At 47.2% G+C, this 22,917-nt stretch overlaps 1 protein-coding gene across 1 annotated transcript; it reads left to right on the top strand.

Moving 5' to 3' along the window:
* The first annotated feature begins 391 nt into the window (after nt 1–391).
* On the top strand, nt 392–22,287 carry YPEL2 (yippee like 2). Its single transcript, XM_054394311.1, has 4 exons — nt 392–661; nt 18,805–18,848; nt 20,144–20,252; nt 21,829–22,287. Exons 1-4 carry the CDS (start codon nt 545–547, stop codon nt 21,916–21,918), a joined length of 360 nt encoding a protein of 119 aa, XP_054250286.1. The 5' UTR covers nt 392–544; the 3' UTR covers nt 21,919–22,287.
* The last annotated feature ends 630 nt before the right edge of the window (nt 22,288–22,917 follow it).

Genomic DNA, 22,917 nt, shown 5'->3' with positions numbered 1-22,917 from the left:
TCATGTGCTGTTCCTCAGAGGTGTTTGGGGCTTGATGAAAAACATCATCTTAGCATCTTTGCACCTCTGTAGTCGTTTCCAATTCCATTAAGTGTTGGGAGAAAAGAGATTGTGAGTGTTGGTAAGAAGGTGGTAGACAATAGAGACAGGAAGGTATGAGAGTAGTCAGCAAGTCAGTGAATAAAAACCTGTCTCATTGATGCCATCCTCAGCCATCACGCCTGTCTCCTGGCTGCTCTGGCTCTTCCCTGCTCTCTCCAGCAAACCCTCGGTCATCCCGTGGGCTAGGAGACCGTTGTCACCTTTGTGAGCTGAATGTCCTGTCTCTCTCTTCCTTTCTGAACTTAGGTTTGCGTCAAGTCCCTCATTCCCTCTGCTCGAATCTCTTCCTCTGAAGCGGTCACCAGCGTGTGGAGCCTGCCCCACACCCGTCCCCTGCCAAACCACGGCCTTTACCTGTGTCTTCCGGTGTTTCCCGTGCGACCCGTCCTGCGGGAGTGCCTCCTGGGCCACCCCAGAGTTCACCCAGCGCTCAGTGGCTCCAATGGTGAAGATGACAAGGTCCAAGACTTTCCAGGCATATCTGCCTTCGTGCCACAGGACCTACAGCTGCATTCACTGCCGGGCTCACCTCGCCAACCACGACGAGCTCATTTCCAAGGTAGGTGCCGGGCGGACCCCTGCCGCCCGGGGAGCAGAGGGGTGCATTGGCTTGCGCTGCAGATCAGCCTCTGTGCCAGTGCCTGGCCTTAACTGGCACTGCAGTTTTTGCTTGGAAAATGGGCTCTTAGCCTAAAGGACCTGCTTGTGATTGCCAGTTTTGTTCTAAGAGGCCATGGAAAGAGCTGTAGGGGACAGGGTTCCAAATTGGAGCCTCTGGAGTGCTTACACAGGTGGCCTGTCTCTTCCCATGGTGCTGCTTCGTCCCTCATTTCCAGCTTTCTCCCTGATGGCCAGGACTGTGTAAATTACTTTCTCAATACTTCCTGTTCACATGCATGCTTGTCAGCATAGCCAGAGGGAGGTTGCATGATCGTGGTTTGGAGCTGAACTGTCTGAGAATGCTCTCTCTGTTCAACTCTGAGCTGTACCAGTGACTGCCCTGAAGTCCTTACCTAAAGGAAAGTTCTCTGGTGCTTTCCAAAGACTGAGGAGTTGTTACTCTAACACTCGTGTTTTTGCTAGTCTGCTAACAGGACACTATGCAGTGAAAAAGCAAGGGATGGATGGTAGGGTGTGCTCTTAGCTGGGAAGAGTGGAAGGATGCTGTCCTCTCTTCTGATCTGCTGATCACAAGGGATCTTGAGGATAAGGTTAAATGAAAAGCCTTCAGAGCCATTAAATAGGGGACTTTGCAGAGGGAGCAGGCCAGGATCTCTTTCTGAAGCATGAAAACTGAACTTTCTCAGTGTCTGCTGCAGCCTGCAGTGCTTGGCTGTGGTCAGGCATCAGGTTACCAGGTTCTGGCTGCCTTGGCAATCAACTGTTCCGGAAAGTTTATTCAGCTTATAAAATTTGTGTTCAGAAAAAGCAGCCACACTGTAAGATTTATTAGCTGAGATGAGAGGAAACTGCCCTGTGTGCTCTGTGTGTGTGCCTGAAACTTCAGCTGGTTCAGCTTCTTGGAGCAGCCTTGAGAGAAAGCCAGAAGCACAGGGGACAGAGGTGCTCTGCCTTGTTAGAAAGTGTAGTGCTTCCCCTCTTGCTGTTTGCACAGTGAAGGTTAGAAGGTGTTCCCTTTCACCAAGGGCATCTGTCCTTACAGAGTTGACATCCTAGCAGCTGTGGAGGTCCTCTTGTATTCTCTCTGCTCAGATACGTTTTCTACTGTTGGAGACTGTCTCCTTCCTTTTTTATTCTTGGTTTCTGCATGGACCAGGTTGATGTGTACCTCTGATGTTGTCTCCATGCCAAATAATTGCTGTTAAGTTTTCTGGTCTGAATAATGTTGGTTGCAGACTGTCAGGACTTTGCTTTTTGCAGTTTTTCAATAGATGGGCATCCTATTAGGCTATCACCTCTGAGTCATTCTGGGCCTCATGAGGGTTCCTCTTGTTCTGGTACAATTGCAGTGGTTCTTAGCAGAGCTATCCTTGAGGACAACAAAGCTTCAAGCTTTTAAAGAGGAGGAGGTTGTACATTTCCTCAACAGAAAGATGTTTTGAAATGTAAATGTCAACAACAGTCTGTGCCAAGGTCTGGATGTGAAATACATTCAAGCTCTTGGATTAGCTGTCTGACACTAGGCTCCTGTGCTCACTTGAGATCCCTGTAAAAGGAGACAGTCACTTCCCTGCCTTTTTGTTGGGAAAAGTGTCACCAGCTGGATTTTGTTGGGACACAGAAGGTGCTTTATTGGGTAAAGAAGGACCTCTTTTTATGGTAGGTTGGAGTTTGTGCTCTGCTTTCTTTTTCTGACCTAGCTGATCCCCAGCCAGGGAAAACACAAGGCTGTGCATGTCCAGAGGTTTCACCTTTGATGCTTCCTTCCCCTCCTTGTTCCATGCCCACGTTCCTTCCAGCTCTGCAGGTAAGTAGCTTCCAGCAGGGCAATGCCAGTGCTGCAGACTGCTTGGAATGTGAGCTTCTAGCTGTCAAGGCATGCAGAAACTAACCAGGAATGCTGACAGCTAAAATGTGGACACAAGAGGGGAAGGTATGAAAGCACAGCACAAGGCTGTGTGTATTGAATCCTGGCAATATTAACTCCAGTGTGGTGCAGTGCTCCTTCTAAAAGGTCTTTGTAGGCTGGGCTGTAAATTAGTCCTGGTGTTGGGACTGTATTGCTGGTGAAGCACTAGTGGGCTGTGTAACTTAAATGCAAAGGGTTTGAGGTTTTTGGGTGGTATTTCTTGAGAGTTCTAAACCTTAATAAGATAGATTCTTTGTAGCATTAAAAACCTTACAAAAGTAATTGTGCAGTCATAATTTGTACAACCAGCTCTCAAACTGAGAACAGAAGGGCAGCCCCTGCCTCTGTGAGCTTCCAATATGTGTAGAAACTTTCCCAGGCAAAGTTAAATAGTCATCTTTTTATCTGTTTGAGTTGGGTTTCAAACATCTCCCCAAGGCCTTCTGCAAATCTTTCATCACAGCCCTATATTAGCATCTGAGAAGCAGGCAGTGCAGTTGCTGTGCTTGTTTTCCATATGAAAATGTGGCAAATGGAAGGAAGAAACTGAAAAGGGAGTGGGAGATTTTGTCAAACCAGAGTGTTTCTTAGCCTGCAGTGAATCTCATCTTGAACCTGACTATGTCACTTTAATCAAACCAGCCCAAATGACACCATCTTTGGAAATGTTCCCTAGAAAACAGGCATTTATGTAACAGCAGGGTGTTGGTGATTTGGCTTGATGGAATTAATTCCTCTGTGCCTTTTGCCCCATGTTGTGCAGAGACCACATGAGAGCTCTGCTGCTTTGCATGCCTTGAGCTCATTTGGATACATGCAAACTGCAGCAGTGGCTCATGCTGTTGGCTGAAATGCTGGCTGGAGCTGAATCCCAGTATTGTTCTGTGTCAGTCCATACTTTATTTCCTCTTCATCTCCAAGTTTCCCCTCTTAGCCCTTCAGCACCAGTGTTACCTTACTGACTTGAAAGTGTTTTGCTAGGACTAAGTATCCAAAACTTTGACAAATATTCCTTGGCAGGGCAGCCTTCGCTTTCTTGTCTGCTTAAAGAAAACCTTCTGCATTAAAATGAGTAGAAGGTTTCTCAATAAGCCACTGCTATTTAAAGGACAGAATCAATGTGGAGGCTTTTAAGAAAATCCAGAGCTGTTACATGAAGTCAGTTACCAAAATACTGCCTGCTTGCTTGGCCTTTTATCTTCTGCAGCTGGAGGGAGAAAGTGGTTGAATGTCTGATTTGTAATGAGATCTAAATTGTGGGTTGGATGGTCTGGCCAAGAGAGGTCTTACTGACTCAGAAAAATATAAGGTGATCAGATAGATTGGGTGGAGTGAGTAACTAGTTCTCCTTTTTATGTTCCTTCTGGTGCCTGGGTTAACATGAGTGGAGGTTCTTGTTCCCTTGCAGCAATGCATCACTTAGGAATCTGTGCCAGCTGTAGTGTGTAGTCTGGTTTCATTGCTTTTTCCAGTGGATTGAGACTTTGGGAGCTCAGCCTTGCCCTGCAACACATTCCTGTGTGACCTTCAGTCAGTCACTTCATGTCTTTGTTCTTTCTTCCCCCACCTGTACAATTGAAATGCTGCTGCTTTGTCCAGTCTGCTTGGAAGATAAAGCTTTGGAGCAGGTACTGTCTGCTTTTAGGAATTAGTACAGTGTGTCCTAATCCTCTTTGGCTTTACTGTAAAAACAAAAATACCATGCCAGGCAACTGAAGATTTAAAAGCATATTTCAGTGCCTTGCAATTGCCAATAACATAAGTGAAAGGTATTTGTTGTTGCATTTTTCCTTCCCAGGCACAACATGTTTTTTAGAGTGTTTATGAAAAATATGTATTTGATAATCAATGGTGGCAAAACCTCTCCAGGGATGGAGTCAGAAGAACATTTCCTGAGAACTGTGCCTTCTGCATCATATTCTAGTGGGGCCTGGGGGAACAGCTAACATGATAGACATTCAGCAGTGTAAATGGCATCTTCTCTCTCTCAGTGACAGATGTGATGCTGGTTTCTCCCTTCTCTGTGCTATTCGGACTCTTTGTCAGCCTTTTTGGTTTGAACTCATACATACCTGCTGTCCAGCAAAAAAGGGTGGGAACAGGAGCAGAAAGGCACAGGCCAAACACAGTCATGTAACTGTCTTGGCTGCTGCTTTTTTTTTTTCCTTTGTTCTATGAACAGTAATTCAGCAGAAATATCCTTGATTATGGAAATATGTAGGGAATGTCTTGTGGGCGTCCTGCAGTTTCTTTTCTTCATGAATTACTGTGATCCAACTGCTAAACATTATGCAGTGATGTATCCTCTGAAGTTAGCCTAAGGCTTGCTGAGGAAGTTTAATGTTTTCCTTTGATGTCTGCATGGGACCCTTTCTGAACATGAATGTGAAATCCTTCAACACAAAAGGCTGCAGCTCCTGCAGCACAGAGGATTTGGGGAAAAATGGAGAACTTGTGTGTGCCTGACTTTCTCAGTGGGGGTTAGAACACTTAAAAGCTCTCTTTTCTACCTTCTCAGACAGGAGTTGCAAGGTCTATAAGCAAACCTGCTCCCAGTCATTGTGACCTAGCTGCTTTCCAGGCTAGCAGACTGCTGGAGCTTGAGCTTGTTGGTTCAGCAGCCTCTGGGTGAGCTTTATGGCACGCTGAAAGCATCAAACTTTGCTCCATGTTGCAACTGGGGGCTCTTAAAAGGCTTTGAAACGTTGGTGCTGGCTTTCAGGTCTGTTGATGAATTCAGCTGCTTCAAAGTGCCTGCTGCACCGTGGTTACGTGCAGTAAGCAGCACTTTGCACCATGTCTAAGTGAAATAAGCAGCAATTGTGGAGCTTTTTGAGGTTGCTTTTCTTTCTCTTCTTCCTGAGGACGTGGGCAAGGCAGTGTGTAATGTGCTTAGTGCTTTATGTCTCATGAACCAGCTGATATTTGTATGTCACCTTGAAGAGGTGAAGTTATTTGCTGGATGGGGGGGATGTGCATACACTAGTGTCCAAGGCTAGTCAAGTGCAAAAACTCCATTTCCATCCCAGGAGAAAAGCTATGGGGTGAGGTGAGTATCCCTTCTTCATGAATAAAGCTCTTAGTGTTCTTCATGCCATGGGCTTTCATCTTGCTTTAAAACTAGATCTTGTTTCTTCCCAAATATGAAATTAAGTTCCCAGCTTCACAGTGCTGAACTCTTGAGGCCAGGAGGAGCTATCATGTCATCCCATCTGACCTCCCCTGGAGCATGGGCCAGTGGATTTCATCAGGATTGCAGCACATCTTTCAGAAAAAGCATTTAGTCTTGAAGACTTCAAGAGGGGAAAATTCATTGCTCCCCTCAGTCAATTTTTTCCAGTGGTTAATCATCCTTACTATTAAAAATGAGAGACTTTAAGTTTAAATTTGTCTGGCTTCTGCTTCCCATCATTGGCCATTATTTACTTTCTTTTGCTAATGGAGCAGATCTACAGTACCTGCTGCTTCTCCCTGGACCTTGGAATAACCAAGGTCACTCCTGATCAATCTTTGATAGGCTAAACAGAATCAACTTTGTCATGGTGTATTTTTTTTTCCCTCAGTTCTGTACAATTTTTGTGGTTCTCTTCTATATCTTTAGCATTTTGACATCTTTTTAGGAATGGAAATGGGGCTGATCTCATTGTTCCAGCCTGAGGCTCAGCAGTGAGAGCTTTGCAGCATACAGATTTCATAATTGTATTAGTCTTACTGGCTCAGCACTGCACAGTAAGCTTCTGTTCATTTATTAGCTCTTTATGCACCAGGTTTATCAATTTTATGCACACTTCTAGAAGCTCTCCAGTAGCTTTTGGATCCTGCTTTTCAGCTCTTGTTCCCTCATGAATTGTCACTTTTGGGTGTTATTCAAAGCTTACTTTTAATTGCAAGTATTGCTGGAGTTCAGGCTGTAAGTGATGAACAGCAAAGCAGGTCTGTGAGAAGTCCTTAGTGTTTTTAGCTTCCTATTCCCCTCCTGTGAACTTGGGGTAAGGTGTCTTGTAGTTCCTGGCTCCCATGCAGTTTTCAACTTCAGTGTGGGTTGAGAGCACTTCAGTTCTCAGCAGAACAATGTGTCATCAAAGCTGTTAAATGGGAGCCTTTTCCATCAGGGGTTTGACCAGGAAATTGAGCACTGATTAGGCAGAGCTGAACTCCTGCAATCAAACTCATCCCCAGGACCTTTGCTAGACAGATTGGTGTTTGCTGGCCTTGCTGGCTTGGCCTCTATTGCAGCAGGGAGGAAGGGAGTGGGGTCTCAGAGGCTGAGGTCTGAGTACCCCTCATCAGCTCTGAGCAGCCTTTCTTTGAGAGGGGAATAAACAAACAAAAATGGCCTTTGCAGGAAAAAGGCAGGATCTGAAATCTGAGTTGTGTAATGAGTATTTGTAGTGCCTAGTCCCTAGCACAGCTGCCTGGGTTAGGTCTTTCTGTGTAATTGCTCCCTCTGGGCCTTACCCTACAAGTCACCCTGCTCCCTCAGTTCCTGCTGCCCAGAATGGGATCTGAAGATGGTCAGGATCAGGTCTCTTATTTAGTCAGGATGTGGTTGTTTAATAGAATGAGCCCAAGGTGCTTTGTACCTCCCTGTGTAATTGTGTTTATACAGCAATTAATTGCTGTGTGATTTTTTTTTTTTTTTTTAAATAATTTCATTCTGCTCCAAAAAAAAAGGAAAAATATAGTATTTCAGAACTGTTTAGAATTCCCTGTCAAGGAAGAGGGACAGGGTAAAAATGATTTTTTTTTTTTTTCCTAATCCATCACTTTCTTTATGGAAATAACTCTCCTTTCATCTGCTGCTTCCTCTGCCTTAGAATTGATGACCTGGGCATAAATAAAATATTGTTCCCATTTATTATCCAGGGAACTGCCAGGGATGAAGGACAATGAATCACCAGGGTTTTTGCTGCATCTGCTGCAAATCCTGAACAACTGGAGCATGGAGTTGATCAGGTCTGAGCCTTCCTGGCTGCCCTGGGTGTCTCAGTGGTTGGCCCTTGCAGCTGGAAGAGGAGGAAGTGGCAGCAGGGTTGCTGACAGGGTGAGCTGCCCTGTGAGCTCCCCAGGCAGGTGTGTACTTTCAGTCTGATTTATAGCTGTAAGAACAAGCCCAGGGAAAAAACACAGAGAGGAGTCTCAACTCTGAGACCTGGTTTAATCTGTAATTGATCACACATCAATGTGGGGGCCACACGGGGGTTGCTTTTTCATCTCCTGCCTCTTTGGGAGAAGACCCTGGCTTCTCAGGAGGAGTCTCTTGTGATAGTTTCTTTTGCAATCTCATTTTATAGCAGCAGAAAATGCTGTCAGAGGGCTTCACATCTGTTTTAAGGGAGCTGTGTTGTCTGCCAGCAAGAAACAGATCTCTCTGGGAGCCTGGCCTCTCCTGGAGAGGGGCCTCAGCATCCCTCTGTCAGGGGTGTTTGGCCTGACAGTTCTCCTCGGCCAGGCAAGGACTGAAGCTCCAGCACACAGGGAAACTCCACCCAGAGTCTCCTCTCTTAAGTTACCCCCTGGGTTTGCATGGAAATCAAACTGTTGGAATAAGGAGTGATAACAAAAGTAGAAACTGAAACTGTCATTACCTGAAACCTGGCATTTGAAGGTTTCCAGTGATTTATCTCCTTTCAGCAGTGCTTGCTACAGGAGGAATGAGTTAAGATTAGATGAAGTTTAACTGGTCATGGAGTATCTCAAATGTGAAGACCTCAACTCCAGCCCAGCTCTGAGAGGGGAGGCTGGGGAGAAGTGCAGGCATGAGCACAGATGTGGTCTGTGTCAGCTCTGGGGGAGGCTGAGCCAGTCCTGGCTGGGAGACCTCAGTGTCTGGGGACCTGTCCTCTGGCACACATTATTGTTCAGTTTCCACAGAGGCCATATCCACAGCAATAAAATAAATTTCAGTGCCACAACTCTTCTTTTATAGTAGAGACAAACACTCCGAACTTGGGCAACGAACTAAACAGCAAAGTGGAGCTTTTGATAAGTCTTCTCAGCAGTGAGGTGTAGGAATGGTGGTTTCCTCTCACTGCAGTGGATCTTGTCTGGGGACAGAATTGCTGCTGCCCAGGACAGATCTGCTTTTGCTGCAAAGCAAGTCTGCTCTCGTCAGCATTGGTGCTATTGTGAGCTTAGCAGCTGTATTAGTGGAGTACAGCATTCCACTGATAGATGGACAGACACCATTATGCTGCTAATTAACTAACTTGTTGCATTAGCAGTTTTCATCTTGCATCCTCGTTCTCTCTTGTGTTTATCTCTAAAACCCATGCAGTAGCAATAATTACTGTGGAAAGAAAAGGGCTTTACTCTCCCTCCTGCCACTCCTTTTGAAAATGATTTGATTGTTGGATGCTTTGAGCCAGCATCATCCTACAGGAAGACAACTGCACTCAAAAATGGAGGATGGGGAAGACCCCGCAGCTGCTGCTGTAGCCATTGCAGCTTCACCAATATAAAAATGCATTTTTTAGTCTCTCTGTATCCAGAAAGATACCTCTGGGCTTTGTTGTCATCCCTGGGAGTTTTTCACAGTAAGCAACAAAATGCTGCTCTCTGTATTGTCCTTTGCATACCAAACCAGAAAGGCTTGCACTCCATCAGTGTCACTTAATGAGAGATGCCAAACTCCAGGTGAGCTTCCTGCAGATCTAGGAATGCTGATGTCTCTTGGGAATTGAGTCCGTGGAGGTGGGGGGATCAGGCCCAGTACAAAGACCTGGAAGGTGCAGATTTTCATTTCCTTCTCCTGTCCTGTGTCATCTAGATGAGACAGTGAATGTGGAGCTTGCCATCTCCTGTCAGGCCCTGTGGGTGGCAGATGGCCTTCCCTCCTCCCCTGCTCACTGTCCTCAGTGTTCTGTGAAGAGCTTGGTGCAGCTCATCTGAACAAACCTGGCTTCTGCCAGCAGACATTTCTTGGGACTTCTCTTGGGTTTGGTGGTGGGGAGGTGTTGGTCTTCTCTTGCAAGTGACCTTCTACTTCCTGTCCAGCAGGAATTAACTGTTGGTCTTTGTGTATGTGAATTTGTGCTTTGCTCTCTTTAATCCAGTGTGCCTTCTGCAGGCTGCCCTGGCTCGTTTGGAGTGCTCTGCGTGGGAAATAACAGGCACATGCCTGCATCCCCCCTCCTTCCCATGGGGTTCAAAATGCTACTTAGGCAAAGCACTTGCCCTTATTTTTGCCTGATTAAGCAGTCTGGTGTCAAAATGTGCAGTTCCAGGAGCTGGTGGAGATGATTACAAAAGCCTTAGGTCTCCTTTAACTCTTCTTCCTAAAGTGGTTTGTTTCCCATGAGACAGATGAGAGTTTACCTGTACCATACATGTGTACTGCACAGCCCTTTGCTCCCTGGCAGCAAGGAGCAGTGGAAGAGATGGGGAAAAAGTCTGCAACCCACAAGAAGATGTCTGGAGCTGGTCAAAGAACTTGAAGCTTAATCCCCTTCCAATCTGCAAGATCTCTGGTAGATCTTGAGTTCTTGATCTGAAGTGGGGGCATGTGGCAGCCATCCATGCTCACAGAAGCTGTGCTGCCCTTTTTCCTCTGACCTGCCCAGTGCTGTGTCAGTGCAGGAATGGATTTTCCTTTGGCAAAGGGAAGCTGAACAGGAGAGGAAGGGAATGGTTGCTCTCTGCTCTCCTGGGATTCTTTGTCACACAAGTCTAGCCTCCTTTCTTGGACTGCAGAGAAGAGAGATGTCTCCTGAAGCTACTCTGCTTTTTTTTTTTTTTTTTCTTATGCCCCCTAAATCAATCAGAGTAATTGCTGTTTAAAGTAAATGCTGCATCTGCTTTGTTTCCCACAGTATTTCCATACTTACTCATCTTAAAGTCATGTTTTGAAGCACAGCAGCAACCAGAGACCATCAAAATCACAAGAGAAGCCCCAAAATGCTGTAAAGTTTTACAGAAGTAATAAATGTATTGTGTGTTGCTTTTTTTTTTTTTTTCTTTGCCTTCAGTTATTTGTGCCTTTAGCATTCACATTTTGAAATTGCACTTTGAAGTCTGTGGGCTACAAACACATTAAAAAAAAAAGAATAAAAGCAGAGTCCATCAGGCCAGGGCTTTAATGAGCTCTAGTACAGGACTCATGATACCACCATGGGCACTGTTTGAACTCTGTCAAAGTCTGGAGGGCAGCCTGCCAGGCATGTTGGAGGGAGAAAGGGGCAGAGCAGCTACTTTCTGAGCTTTACAGAGTTTTGCTCAGACTTTAGCTTAGCAGAGCAGTGGCTGAAATCCTGTTAGAAATCTGTGCACTTCAAGAAGAACAACCCCCTCAGTTCTAGGTAATTTTTATTTCCCTAAGTCCTGCTCTGTGTCGATTGCAAAGCCTCCAAAGAGGCCTCTCCTCTGCAACAGCAATGTAGAAATTCTCTTTGAAAGAGCTCTCTCCCCTCTGGTGATAATGGGCAGTCCTTCTGACACATGGATTGATAGCTGGGAATTTGCTCCTGGACCCTGACCCATTTCCATCTGTTTGTAGAGCCTCTCTGCCTGGGAGCTCTCCAGCCCCATCAGAGCATTGGTGTCACCTTCGTGCTGCGCTCGGGGCCACTCTGGTGAGCCGGACGAGCAGTGTTCCGTGGCTCCCTTCCCCTGGGAGCAGGCAGCTGCACACTCCTGTTTGTTTCCATCTTCCTGAGCAGTGGTGAAGCTAACCCTGCAGTGTGTGCTGAGCGTCCTCTTGCACCTCATGATGCTTTTTCCTTAGCGTTTTAAGGAGCCTTGTGAACGGTGCTGATTTGTCCGAGTTTCAACTCCTAGCATCAGGAAAAGATGAGAGAATCTCGCTTTCAAAACCAAAGCAAACAGTCTTAATTAACAACAAAATCAACTACTGCTAAGATTTCCCTGAATGCTGAGCCAGGCTGAGTATTTTAAGGGTCAGAAGTGGGGCAGGCTGGCATGTGGCACTGGAACACTTGGATTTCAGGGCACAGCAGTGTCCACGACTTGAAAGCTGTGTGAGTGCTGAAGGGCTCTTGTAGATGTAAGTCTTGAGATGGCTTCAGGTGGTGATGACAACTACCTTCTTTCAGCCTCTTTGGAAAGTCTTGCCCTTCAGTCTCTGCTGGTTGTGGCAGCAGGGGTAGAGGACTTGGACCCAGCTCATGAAGTGTTGCTTCTGCAGCATGAAACCATTGCAGGGGCTGAGGTTCTTCTCCTGCACACAAAACAAGAATTGATGATTTTCCCACAGAAGTGGGATGTAGCAGAAGTGTTGTTAAGCCACTTTGCTCCATTAAATTCACTTTTTCCCTGACAGCATCATCACACAACCCTTTCTGAACAGCAGAAAATTTATTCCAGTGGAGGTGATGCCTGCTGGTGTTTTTGTGGGTGTGCTTTCAGACCTTTTGCACTGCCTGGCTGCAGCTTGTCCCCACCTATCCTGTGCAGTGAAAGTGCTGAGTTGGTTCCTCTTAGGACAAAAGCCTCTTATCAGGAACACAGCTCCCCCCTGATGGGGTGGAGGGCTCCCTGGTGTGAGAGGATTGAGGGGGTTCAGTGAGCACCTGCTGCTACCGGGAGGCAGAGATAAATACTGCAATGACATCTCCCATCAGCATAATAAAAATAAGCAGTCTGTGCACCTCCCTTCTCACAGACTACACAACCTGGGACACAAACATGGTGTAAAACTGCTCAGATGTAGGTTTGCCTAGGATGAAACACAGCAGGCTTGTAGTTACTCACTGTGTACTCACAGAGCAGCATAAACTGCTGGGCAATAAGGCCGAGCTGAATTAATTGAATTACCCCAGAGATCAGTTTGGTCCACTAATTCCATATCGACTTTTGGGCTTTAAATAGCATTAAGGCCCCATGTTAAAGCTCAATTATAAGTCAGGAATAGGGCTGGAACAGGGTAAGGTCACATCTGTGCACGAGGTGGAATAATGCCACCAGTTCCCTTGACAGGGGTCTGTGTCTCGCATAATCGGAGCAAAATTGAATCCCAGTTTAATCTCATCATTGACTGTCCCTTCTGTGAGGAGGAACAAGGGGGAGTTAATGAACCCTGAGGAGGTCTTTGTAGTCTGTGCAGATACAGGGACCAAGTAATTGAATTGGTGCTCCCCTGAGCGTGCTGCAAGTAGATGGTGGAAATGGCTCATTCTGTCTAGGGCAAGACCCTGGTGGGAGGTGTCCCTGCCCATGGCAGGGGGTTGGAACAAGGTGGTCTTTGAGGTCCTTTCCAACTCAAGCAGTTCTGTGATTCTGTGACCCCTGAATCTGCAGCAGGTGTTTTCTTGGTTATATTTTCCCAATTTTCTTTGCACTGCACGGTGACTCACAAATAACCTCTGTAGAGTCATCGTGCACCTGGTGCAGTTACCATTCCTCCACACACGGGGCAGGACTTATCTCTTGAATCAACTCATTATTGCCATAATTAATAGGGTTTGAAAGGTGCCATTAAGGCAGAGCTGTCTGTCTGATGTTGGTTGGTAGGTGGGATAGCAGCTGATAGGAACTGGAATTAAGTGCTAAAGGAACAGATAAAACTGACAGTTGGTGTTGTGCAAATGACTGTAATTACTTAAAAACAAAAGTTGTAGGTGGGAAATAAGTGATAACAGCTATCTCTGAAAAGATCCTTGGGTGAACTTTTCTCACACAGACTTCAGTGCCTCTTAAACCAGGTTGTTCCCTACACCATTTCTCAACTGCTCTGTCCCAATGAGGATATCACAAGCAGAGAAATCACATCCTGTTTTTTGGAGAGTCCAGATGGCTGTGGTCATTTGGCTTCTGCTGCTGCCATTTCGCATTGCCTGGGGCGTGCTGCCTGCCACTCATCTCCAGCAGTGGCTTTGGGCCCCCTGCTCCTGTTTGCATCCTTGCAGGGAGAGTTTCAAAAACTGGTAGCTTTCAAGAGGGTGGTGTGGAGGGGCACACTCTGTTCTTTTTTCCTCTTGTACCTCCTTGGGACCAGTTACCTTTTCATTTCTGCTTTATTGGCTTCTTCAAAGGCTGCCAGCTGGCTATAGGTAAGTGAGGGTTTTCTCTGCTGCAGTCTGCACAGAACAAGCAGCAGTATGGAGCCATTTAGTCCTGGCAACTGCTTCCTATTTTTCCAGATGATTCCAGCCAGCTCTTTTTGTGTTTAGCCTATTGTTGAATGCTGTCACAGAGACTTGGGGTATTAATCCTGTCATCTGTTCAGTGTGTGGAACTGCTGAGTGGGCTGTGCAGTGAATGAGGAGCTGTAGGTACTGGGGAATAGGGCTATGGTGTGTGGGTGTGCTTGGAGCACGTTCAGAACTCATGCCTCTCCCTGCCTCTACTGACTGAAAGGAAAAATGTCCTTCTGTGTCTCCACTGGTCACCAGTAATGGGAATTTGCAAGTGCAGAGATCTGATGGTGGTGGGAAGGCAGGTGGAGGGTGGAGCAGGCAGGAGTGATGGAGGAGTTCAGCCCTTCTCTGCCTGTGGCCGTGGCTGTCTGTGTGCTGCTGCTCCACTGCAGCAGGCTCTGGAGCAGTCACGCATCTCGCTCGGAGCAGAGAGTGGCAGATTCAGCAACACTTGAGGTGGAGGCCAGAATATAACACATGGACTAAACCAAAATGACAGCTCCCAAGGTCATGGGTGTTGAATCTATACAGGCTCAGCTTTGAGTTTTGCAGTCTGGGTCCATCTCCAGTGAGCAGAATGTGTCTGCCCCAAAGGAGCTGGCACTTCTCAGATGCTGGCTGCACCTTAGGCTTCCTTCTGCAGCAGATCTGGTTTAACAGCCTCTCTGAAACCCAAACTCTCCATCCTGCAGACTGTCTCTCACCAGAGCTGCAGTTCTGCACTGTGCTCCTTTGCCAGCAAATTTCCTTGGAGAGCTTCCTACCCTGAACAACTTGTGCCTGCCCCCATACTGTGACTCTTAAGCAGTCTGTGTGATTGCCCTCTTAAACTGGATCCGTGATGTGTGGTACAAGGAGAAAAAGCTATTCCCCTCAAGCCCACCCACCCCCACAAAGTGTTTGGTTTTGAAACTAATGATCTCACAGATCTAATTTGGAACCAGCACAGCTGAGGGGGCCATAATGAGTGTCTGTAAATTGGGTGATAGGAACTTCTTAAACCAGAGCAGCTGCCAAAGGCATCTTAACGTGGAGCTTCTGCTCTAAGGAGAGACAGCTTGGCAGGCAGAAGATCTGCAGCCAAAGAGCTGACTCCAGGCTTGTGGTTTCCCACCTGGGTACTCAAATCAGCACTCTTTAGGCCCTGCAGCTTTCAGATGGCTCCATGCTGAGTGGAGCACCCAGGAGCAGGGAAGGTATTTGAAGGTGAATAGTCAGGAGGAATGAGCCCATCTCAGGAGCCTGTAATGTTTTTCTGAGGGCTGAGGGAGGATGGGGAGAGAGAGTTTTGTTGCTGGCATATACAGCTGTGTTTCCAGCCAGACATTGAGCCTTAGCAGTGCAGAGAAAAATGTGTGCTTGGGCTTTCAGTGGGAAACAACAACAACAGAGTATCCTTTCCATTTCTTTTAGCTGGAAAGTGGTGCCAGGAGCTGTTGTTTTAGGGAGTAGGAAGGCTGGATTTACAAGTGTATGTGTTAGATACACCTTTGTGTAACAAGAACATCCACACAGAGCAAATGCCTGGCATGAGAAGTAGGTCTGACTGGCACTGCTCGGGGCAAACCAAGCATGGTTGTGGAAATCTCTTTGTGTGCTTCTTAAAACAGCAAAGAGCAGGTGTCTGTGTATAAATATACCTGTTCCTTCTGATTTCATACCACCCAGCACAGCCTGTGCCCTTTTCTGGAGTGCCAGGAGGAAGGAACATCTCCAGAAACTGCTAAGGTTACAACACCCAGTAAAAACCTGCCTCTGCTGCCTTTGTAAAGGTACAGTCAGCTTAGTGTTGCAGGGAGCAAAGGCACAGAGTCACAGAATGCTGGGGGTTGGAAGGGACCTCCAGAGATCATTGAGTCCAACCCCACTGTCAAAGCAGAATCACCCAGGGCAGGCGGCACAGGAACATATCCAGATGGGTCATGAAAGTCTCCAGAGAAGGAGAGTTCACAACTCTCTGGGCAGCCTGCTCCAGGGCTCTATCACCCTCCCAGTAAAGAAGTCTCTCCTCATGTTGAGGTGGAACCTCCTGTGTTCCAGCTTGTACCTCTTGTTCCTTGTCCTATTACTGGGCACCACTGAAGAGAGTCTGGACCTTCATCTTGACACCCACCCCTCAGATATTCGTAGACATTGATGAGATCCCCTCTCAGCCTTCCCTTCTCAAGACACTGGTGAGCTTGAGGTGGTTGCCAGACTTCTCTCACTTCTTTTTATATGATTTGCCCAATCCTTATCTAGCTGGAGGGTGGATATATTGGGAGAGGCAGCAGCACTGAAAGCTGAGCAGTGGTGTGCTGAAGAGTTCTGCTCGGGCAGAAGAGACATTAATGTGATTTTTTTGCCATTAGATATCCTAAGGCACTGGCTTGAGCTGGAAGGAAGGGCACCTCTGCAGGGTGCTGCTGTCCCCTGGGAGTGAGCTGGAATGATGTCCAGTAAGCCCCAAAGACAAAGCTGCTGGGTTTGGGTTTGTTGTTTATTAAGGACAGGCCTTGGTACAGCAGTAACGGAAAATCCTATTTCTGTCCCAATAAAAACTTTGCTCCCGTGGTTGTTGTTATTGGCAAACTTAATCACTTTGGTGTTTATGGAAAAGCATTTACTGGGCAGGACTGGGTGGTTAGCAAGCTCCATCTGCTTTCATTTTGTGCTGATGGCAGGCATGTGGCTGTGAGACTTTAATGTTTCATGCCCCATCCACAGCCCATCCCTGCAGGCTGGTGTCCCTCTTCTGCAGCATGGACAGCCAGTGCCCCTGCTGTTTGCTGGAGCAAGGTAGAGCATTGCCTGGGGCTGCCTTGGACTCTTCTTTCTGGGCTGGGGGGCATCAGCTTTGTGTTCCTCCTTTACCACCCAGGACACTGAAACAATGCAGTGTGTGGTTTGTAGCAGTCAGGCCAGACCTGGTTGGCATGTGGGGTATCAGCCAGCTGACAAGAACAATAATAAAGAACTTGAGTGCTGCAGAAGGATTAAAAGAAGCCTCTCTAATAAATGCAATTACACAAACATGCTTGAGCCATGTGTCCTTTTTAATTTCCTCCCAAGAAAAGAGGCATTCCTCAGGGCACTGCTTTTGTCTGACTGAAAGAGATACCCAAGTGCCTCAGGCATCCTCTCTGAATCCAGAGTGGCTCTTCTGTGCCCTGGCTGGCAACTAATATTGGGCTTCAGATCCCTCTGAAGAACAGTTATTCCTCCAGGACTGAGGCAATCTTTTTGCCAGGCAGTGACATTATAGCTGGCAGAGCCCTTTCTGCCATCCAGACCTCACAGGCCGCTTTCATTGCTGGCTGTGGCTCCCTGCCTGCATGCCCCATGGCATTGTGATTGCCCACAGAGGTGCCTCTGCTCTCTGCTAAGGAGCCCTTTCCATGGCTTCTTGCAAGTGGGGGTCTTCCAGGGGCCCTTCACCACTTGGAGAGTATCTTGCCACCAAGAAGGGCCCCAGGCTAAGCTGTGACAGGCTGTACTCACCTCTTCTCAGAGCACTTTTAAGTCACACCTTTAATGTGTTTTGTTCTCTCCTGCTGGTGAGTGAATTTTTCATCTCTGCCTTTCACATGAGCAGGACTCATCATGGAGAGAATATCTTGCAGGCTCTCCCAGAGCTGCTTGCTCTTCCCCTAGGCAGCAAGTATTTCCCCAAGAAATACTCACTGGAGCTGATGGGTTGGTACCCCAGCTCTGGGAATGGGAAGCAACCTCCCCAGCACAGAGGAGGCACAGAGGAGACAGATAACATTGTGTGATTCTGTGATAATTCATGCAGATGTATGTTTGGCTGTAAGAAACAGGGTCCAGATCCATCTACAGCCTTGCTGGTTCTCAGGCATGGCTGGGGAGGCAAAACCTTGAGTGTTCCTTTTTTTTCTGTCTAAACTCTGCCTCCCCCATTTTAAGAGCATTTACTCTGGAGTCATTGCTCATCTGTAGATGCCATTAAATATTCCAAGGTTCCTGGTGAGGTGCAAGGGAAAGGATTAAATGGTCCAGAAAAGCTGCTCTTTGGCTTTCCGAGCTCCCTGCCCCTCAGTGCATAAATCCTCAAAGGTTATTTCATAAGGTAAGTTGTACACAGAGAGCAGCTGCACTCCTGCTCATGAGCACCCAATGTTTAATTCAGTGTGTGCTTGTCATTAAAAATGCAGGTGGCACCTGCTGCATGAGCCAGCTCTTGTGAGCATGGCACTGGCATGGCACAGCGGTGCAGAGTTGGCACAAATGGAGATCTCCTGGCTTCCTGGAGTGTCCTGCTGGGTTGGCATTGTCCCTGTCCCTTCAAAACATTGCCTTTTCATGGTCATGCTTAAAGATCCCAAGGAAACATGGGGCAGGGAGGATGTGTCATGCCTGGTGATTATCTGGTGTGGTTTCCTGTGCTGTGGTTCTCTCTTGTCCACGTTCATCTCTATCTAGTTGTATCTCATCCTATGTTTAGATCCAGCCCTGAAGATCTCCCTGGAACATGAAGGCTTGCAGACACCTCAGCAAGGCTAAGGTCTTCTGTAAAATCACTGGAGTAGAGGTTGTGTCTGTGTACAGAGCACCTTGCACAGATAGGTCCTAGTCTCTCTCTTTGGCTCAGCACCCACCTGTGAAGTCTTCCTCAGGGGAATTCACGTGCCCTGGGAAGCCTCCATGAGCACCAGACCTTTAGAAAAGAGATTCAGATCAATACTTGGCAGCAAGGCTGCATTAGGTAAGGTCAAGGCAGTTGTGTTGAAATTTGTAAGCAGAGCTGAAAGGGCAAAAATGGTTATTGCTGGGATATAAGAGAGAAAACAACTCTTGAAAAGTGCATTGGGCTTCTAGGGCAGTGGCAGTGCTGGTGACAGCAGGAGAAGCTCCCAGTGGGCTGCCAGTGCCCCTTGTGATGTGGGCAGCTGTCCCCATCTGCAGGACAAGACTTCTGCTCATCAGTGCTCATCTCCTCCTGACACTCTGCTGGGTGCATTTCTCAGGCCCTGGCTAACAGCTGCTGTAATGACCACTACTGCAGTCGTGGAGGACAGGTCCTGCTTTACCTTTGTCTCTCTCAACCAGCCAGCTGAACTTTGTTTTCTTGCCTTGCAGTCCTTCCAAGGAAGCCAAGGACGAGCATACCTCTTCAATTCAGTGTGAGTATAACTTCATACCTGGCACCTCTGCATCTCTCAGGAGAGATCTAAGAAACCCTCATGAAGAAGAGAGCAAAAGGCTAGGCTGCCTTTAGAAAACCTCAGCCTCAGCCTTGGGAGCTTGCTGGAAATGCCTGGAGGAGAAAGAGGCAGGACCTAGCACTGACTCCTGTTTGATTTTGCGTTGAGGTTTCAGATAATCAGCTAGGAAAAGGGTTTTGTGTCACGGGTTGAGAAACAGGAGCTAATGGATGAGTCATTCTCTTCTCTGAGAACGAAGCTGGGCCAGAGAGGGTTTTGTAAGCGTAGGGAATAAATGGGATCTCCAAGCAAACTTGCTCTGCAGAGCTAGCAGGAAAATGAAGCAGCATTTTCCCAGCAGCTCACTTTTGGTGAGCTCCCTGTCGGGATGGCTTTCAGCAGAACTACTGATTTCAGTTCCATTTGGGAATCTGAAAGTGCCATTTTATCAATTTGAAAATGAAAATCTTTCTCAAATGCCTAATTAGTGCAATTTACTAGAATGCTATTAATCTTCTGTCCAAAGCTTGATAGTCAAATCAAAATTCTCTTTTTACCTTTTTCATTCTGTTCTGGAACTGCAAAGAGAGTTTTGCTTTGGGCACTGCTGTGGTACTCAGAGGATTAGGGGTTGGAAGGGACCTCTGGAGGTCTTTGGGTCCAAGTCCCCTTGCCAGAGCAGGACCATAGAATCCAGCACAGGTCACACAGGAACATATCCAGACAGGGCTTGAAAGTCTCCAGAGCAGGAGACTCCACAACCTCTCTGAGGAGCCTGTTCCCGTGCTCTGTGACCCTCACAGTGAAGAAGTTCTTCCTCATATTGAGGTGGAACCTCCTGTGCTGTAGTTTCCATCCATTACCCCTTGTCCTATCACTGGGCACAAGTGAGCAGAGACTGTCCCTGTCCCTTCATTCCTGACATCAGCCCTCAGATATTTAAATACATTTATTAAATCCCCTCTCAGTCTTCTCTTCTCCAGACTCACCAGCCCCCAGTCTCTCAGCCTTTCCTCATCAGGCAGTGCTCCAGTCCCTTCATCATCCCTGTAACCCTCCCTTGGACTCTCACGAGTAGATCCCTGGGGAGCCCACAACTGGATGCAATATTCCAGGAGAGGTCTCACTAGGGCAGAGTAGAGGGGGAGGAGAACCTCCCTCAGTATCCCCAACTCACTGTTTTTTCCAACACTGGAATAAAATTGCTGTCAGCTTGGCTGTATGCTCTTGCTGTGGGCAGGCACTGACAGGGAGCATCTCTGCTTTCTCCCCAGAGTGAATGTGGGTTGTGGCCCTGCAGAGGAGAGGGTGTTGTTAACAGGATTACATGCGGTTGCAGATATTTACTGTGAAAACTGCAAAACCACGCTGGGTTGGAAATATGTGAGTATCACTAGCACTTGGGGGTGCTTGATTGGGGGGGGGGTGTTTGTTTTTTTTTGTTTTTTTTTGGTTGGGTTAGGTTGGGTTGGGTTTGGGTTTCCTGTGGACATCTTTGCTCCAGCCCTTTCTGATGTGCCGTGTGTGTAACATGGTCTGGACCATTCACTTGGGAACCAGAAATGCAAGTTCTGGGCTGCAGCCACATCTTTTGGTTTTTTCCTTTTCCCCCCCCCCCTCCTTCCTGCATTTCCATTTCCCCTCCTGTCTTGTGTGTGTTGTATTCAATCAGAGCAGGAGCTCTCTGTGACTAATATTTGGGGTTTTTTTTCACTAAGAATAGACACTGTGGGCCTAGGTTTAGTGGGTGTCCCTCAGTGATACTTGATATAAATGAGGATAACTGCAGTCAGTCTTGTGATTCACACTGTCTTTTTTTTTTTTTCCCCCAGATGATGTCAGAGTAATAGAGTGATCCATATATTGTTAATCCTGTGGCCTTCCCACTAGAAATGCTGGACATGAGTTTATCTGTTTGTTGTCTCTTGCTCTTCATAAATTCAATTACCTTCAAATAAAAGCCTGTGCTACATCCTGGTTTCTGCTTCAGGAGGCACGCAGTGTGCTTGTTTGTCAGAACGTTTTGGCCAGTGTCTAAACCAAACTTCCACTGGATCTGTGTCCTCTGGACAGAAATAGTCTTTAATAAATCAGTTGAAAGGCTATAAAAAGTTAAAGCATCAAAAATGGATGCAGTAGGAATTCATGCAGAAACACAGCATGGGTCTCACGCTGGAGGAGGACATTGAGTGCTTAAATTGAGTTGATTGTAAAGCAAAACAAAATCTTGTGAACCAGCCTCTCCAGCAAGAGAATTAACATTCTTTGAGGTGCATCACGTGCAAAGAGCGCAGCTGAGCAGAGCTGAGCTGCTTTGGAGGATGCAGCCTCCATAAGAGGAGTCCCTTCTGCCTAGGGGTCCCATAGATTCCCTTTCTCCTTCAGTTCTGCAGTGCTGAAGCACCACATGTTTCTGTAGCTGCAAGCACACATCTGGGCAGGCTGGATCCTCCTCCTCCTCAGTGCCACCTTGCTCTGATTCCACAGGAAGTTTACCAGGATCCATCTCCATGCTTTTACAGCACCTTACATACAGCACCTTACAACCTCTGCATCCTTAACAAACATCAGTACTTTCTCAGACCACCCTAGAGAGAAGAAGTGGGGTTTATCACCAGTGATTCCTGCAGCACAGTTGAAGGAGCAGCTGCCATTGGCCTGCAGAAAGCTTCATGCTTGTGTGGTGCCAATCGTTCTTTTTTTATTCCAGACTAAAGACAGCTAAAGGAAGGATTCCAGATTCTTCCAACATGATTTTCCTGAAAGCCAACAGAGGAGAATCTGCAATCTAAAGACAGCTAACAGAAAGATTCAGGATTCTTCCAACACAGTTTTCCTGAAAGCCAACAGGAGAACCTGCACTCTGGCTGCTGTGCTCTGTAGACAAGGCTAAGACTGGTACCAGCATTCCTGTGGATATCATCTTGATCTGATTCTTTCTCCTTTTTTTTTTCCACAGGAACACGCTTTTGAAAGCAGCCAGAAGTATAAAGAAGGCAAATACATCATTGAACTAGCTCACATGATCAAGGATAATGGCTGGGATTGAATGGGAAGAGCCCAGCCCTAGCAGCGTGTACGAGAATGCCATCCAACCGAACATTATATCCAAGAGTGAGAGAGTGACTGAACGCTTGGTTCCATGCATTTAGAGGCTCTGCAGTTTGGGAGCATCTTCACACCCTTCTCCATCTTTATTGGTGACTGGCCTCTAAATTTCTGTCTCTCTGTCTCTTTGCTTTGTATCTGTTTGTGAGTTGCCCCTGGCTGCTTCTCTCTCTGTTCTGGCGTTGGCTAGGAGAATGCACCGACAGCCGTTCCGCCGTGACCAGTGTCTGAGCACAAACCGATGGTGGCTTTGTGGTGGCATTTCACCAGGAGGTCTCTGTGTGGGAGGAAGACCTGAGCTTGGGGCAGGAGGAGGTGATGTAGGGGGTGGGGAGTGGGGAAGTCATCAGAAGTTGAAACTGTACTTCTCCTTGAAGTCCTGGTTAACCAAGGCTTGAAACTATCTACTTGTCTAAACGGACAGACAAATACCTCACGGCTGCGTTCTCTCCGAATCGTAAACCTGCTGCTCCAGCACTGGAGCTTCAGCCTAAGCTGGCTGAGCACAAGTCAGAACCAGTTCCCCCAGCAAGCTAACTGCAAATCTGTGTTTTATTTGCCATTTATGAACTTCTTGTTGCGGGGGGGAAAGCACTTGAAGGCTGGAGAGGTTCCCTGCCTCTCCTTTTTCTCGCTGTTTCAGGGTAGGCCAAATGTTCCAACAGAGCACAGCTGTGGGGAGCATCCTCCCAGCTGGAGAAACCAAATCCTGACTCTTGAGCCTTTCAGAGAGGAGGAGAAAACCACTTAAGGCACAAGGGGGCTGGAGCTGCAGCTTAGAAGATAAGACAGGTGGGGGAAAAAAGGGCATGTGCTAGGCAAGGAAGAGAGAATTACATAGAGGAGGATGGGGACAAACTCAGTAACACTGGGTACCCCCTGATTTCTTGGCCCCCCCTCCTTGGGGGTCTTTTACCAAGCCTTCTAAAGTAGGAAAATG

Source organism: Indicator indicator, chromosome 30 (assembly GCF_027791375.1).
Source record: "Indicator indicator isolate 239-I01 chromosome 30, UM_Iind_1.1, whole genome shotgun sequence".
Taxonomy (NCBI): Eukaryota; Metazoa; Chordata; class Aves; order Piciformes; family Indicatoridae; genus Indicator; species Indicator indicator.
This window is presented reverse-complemented; position numbering and strand designations above follow the sequence as displayed.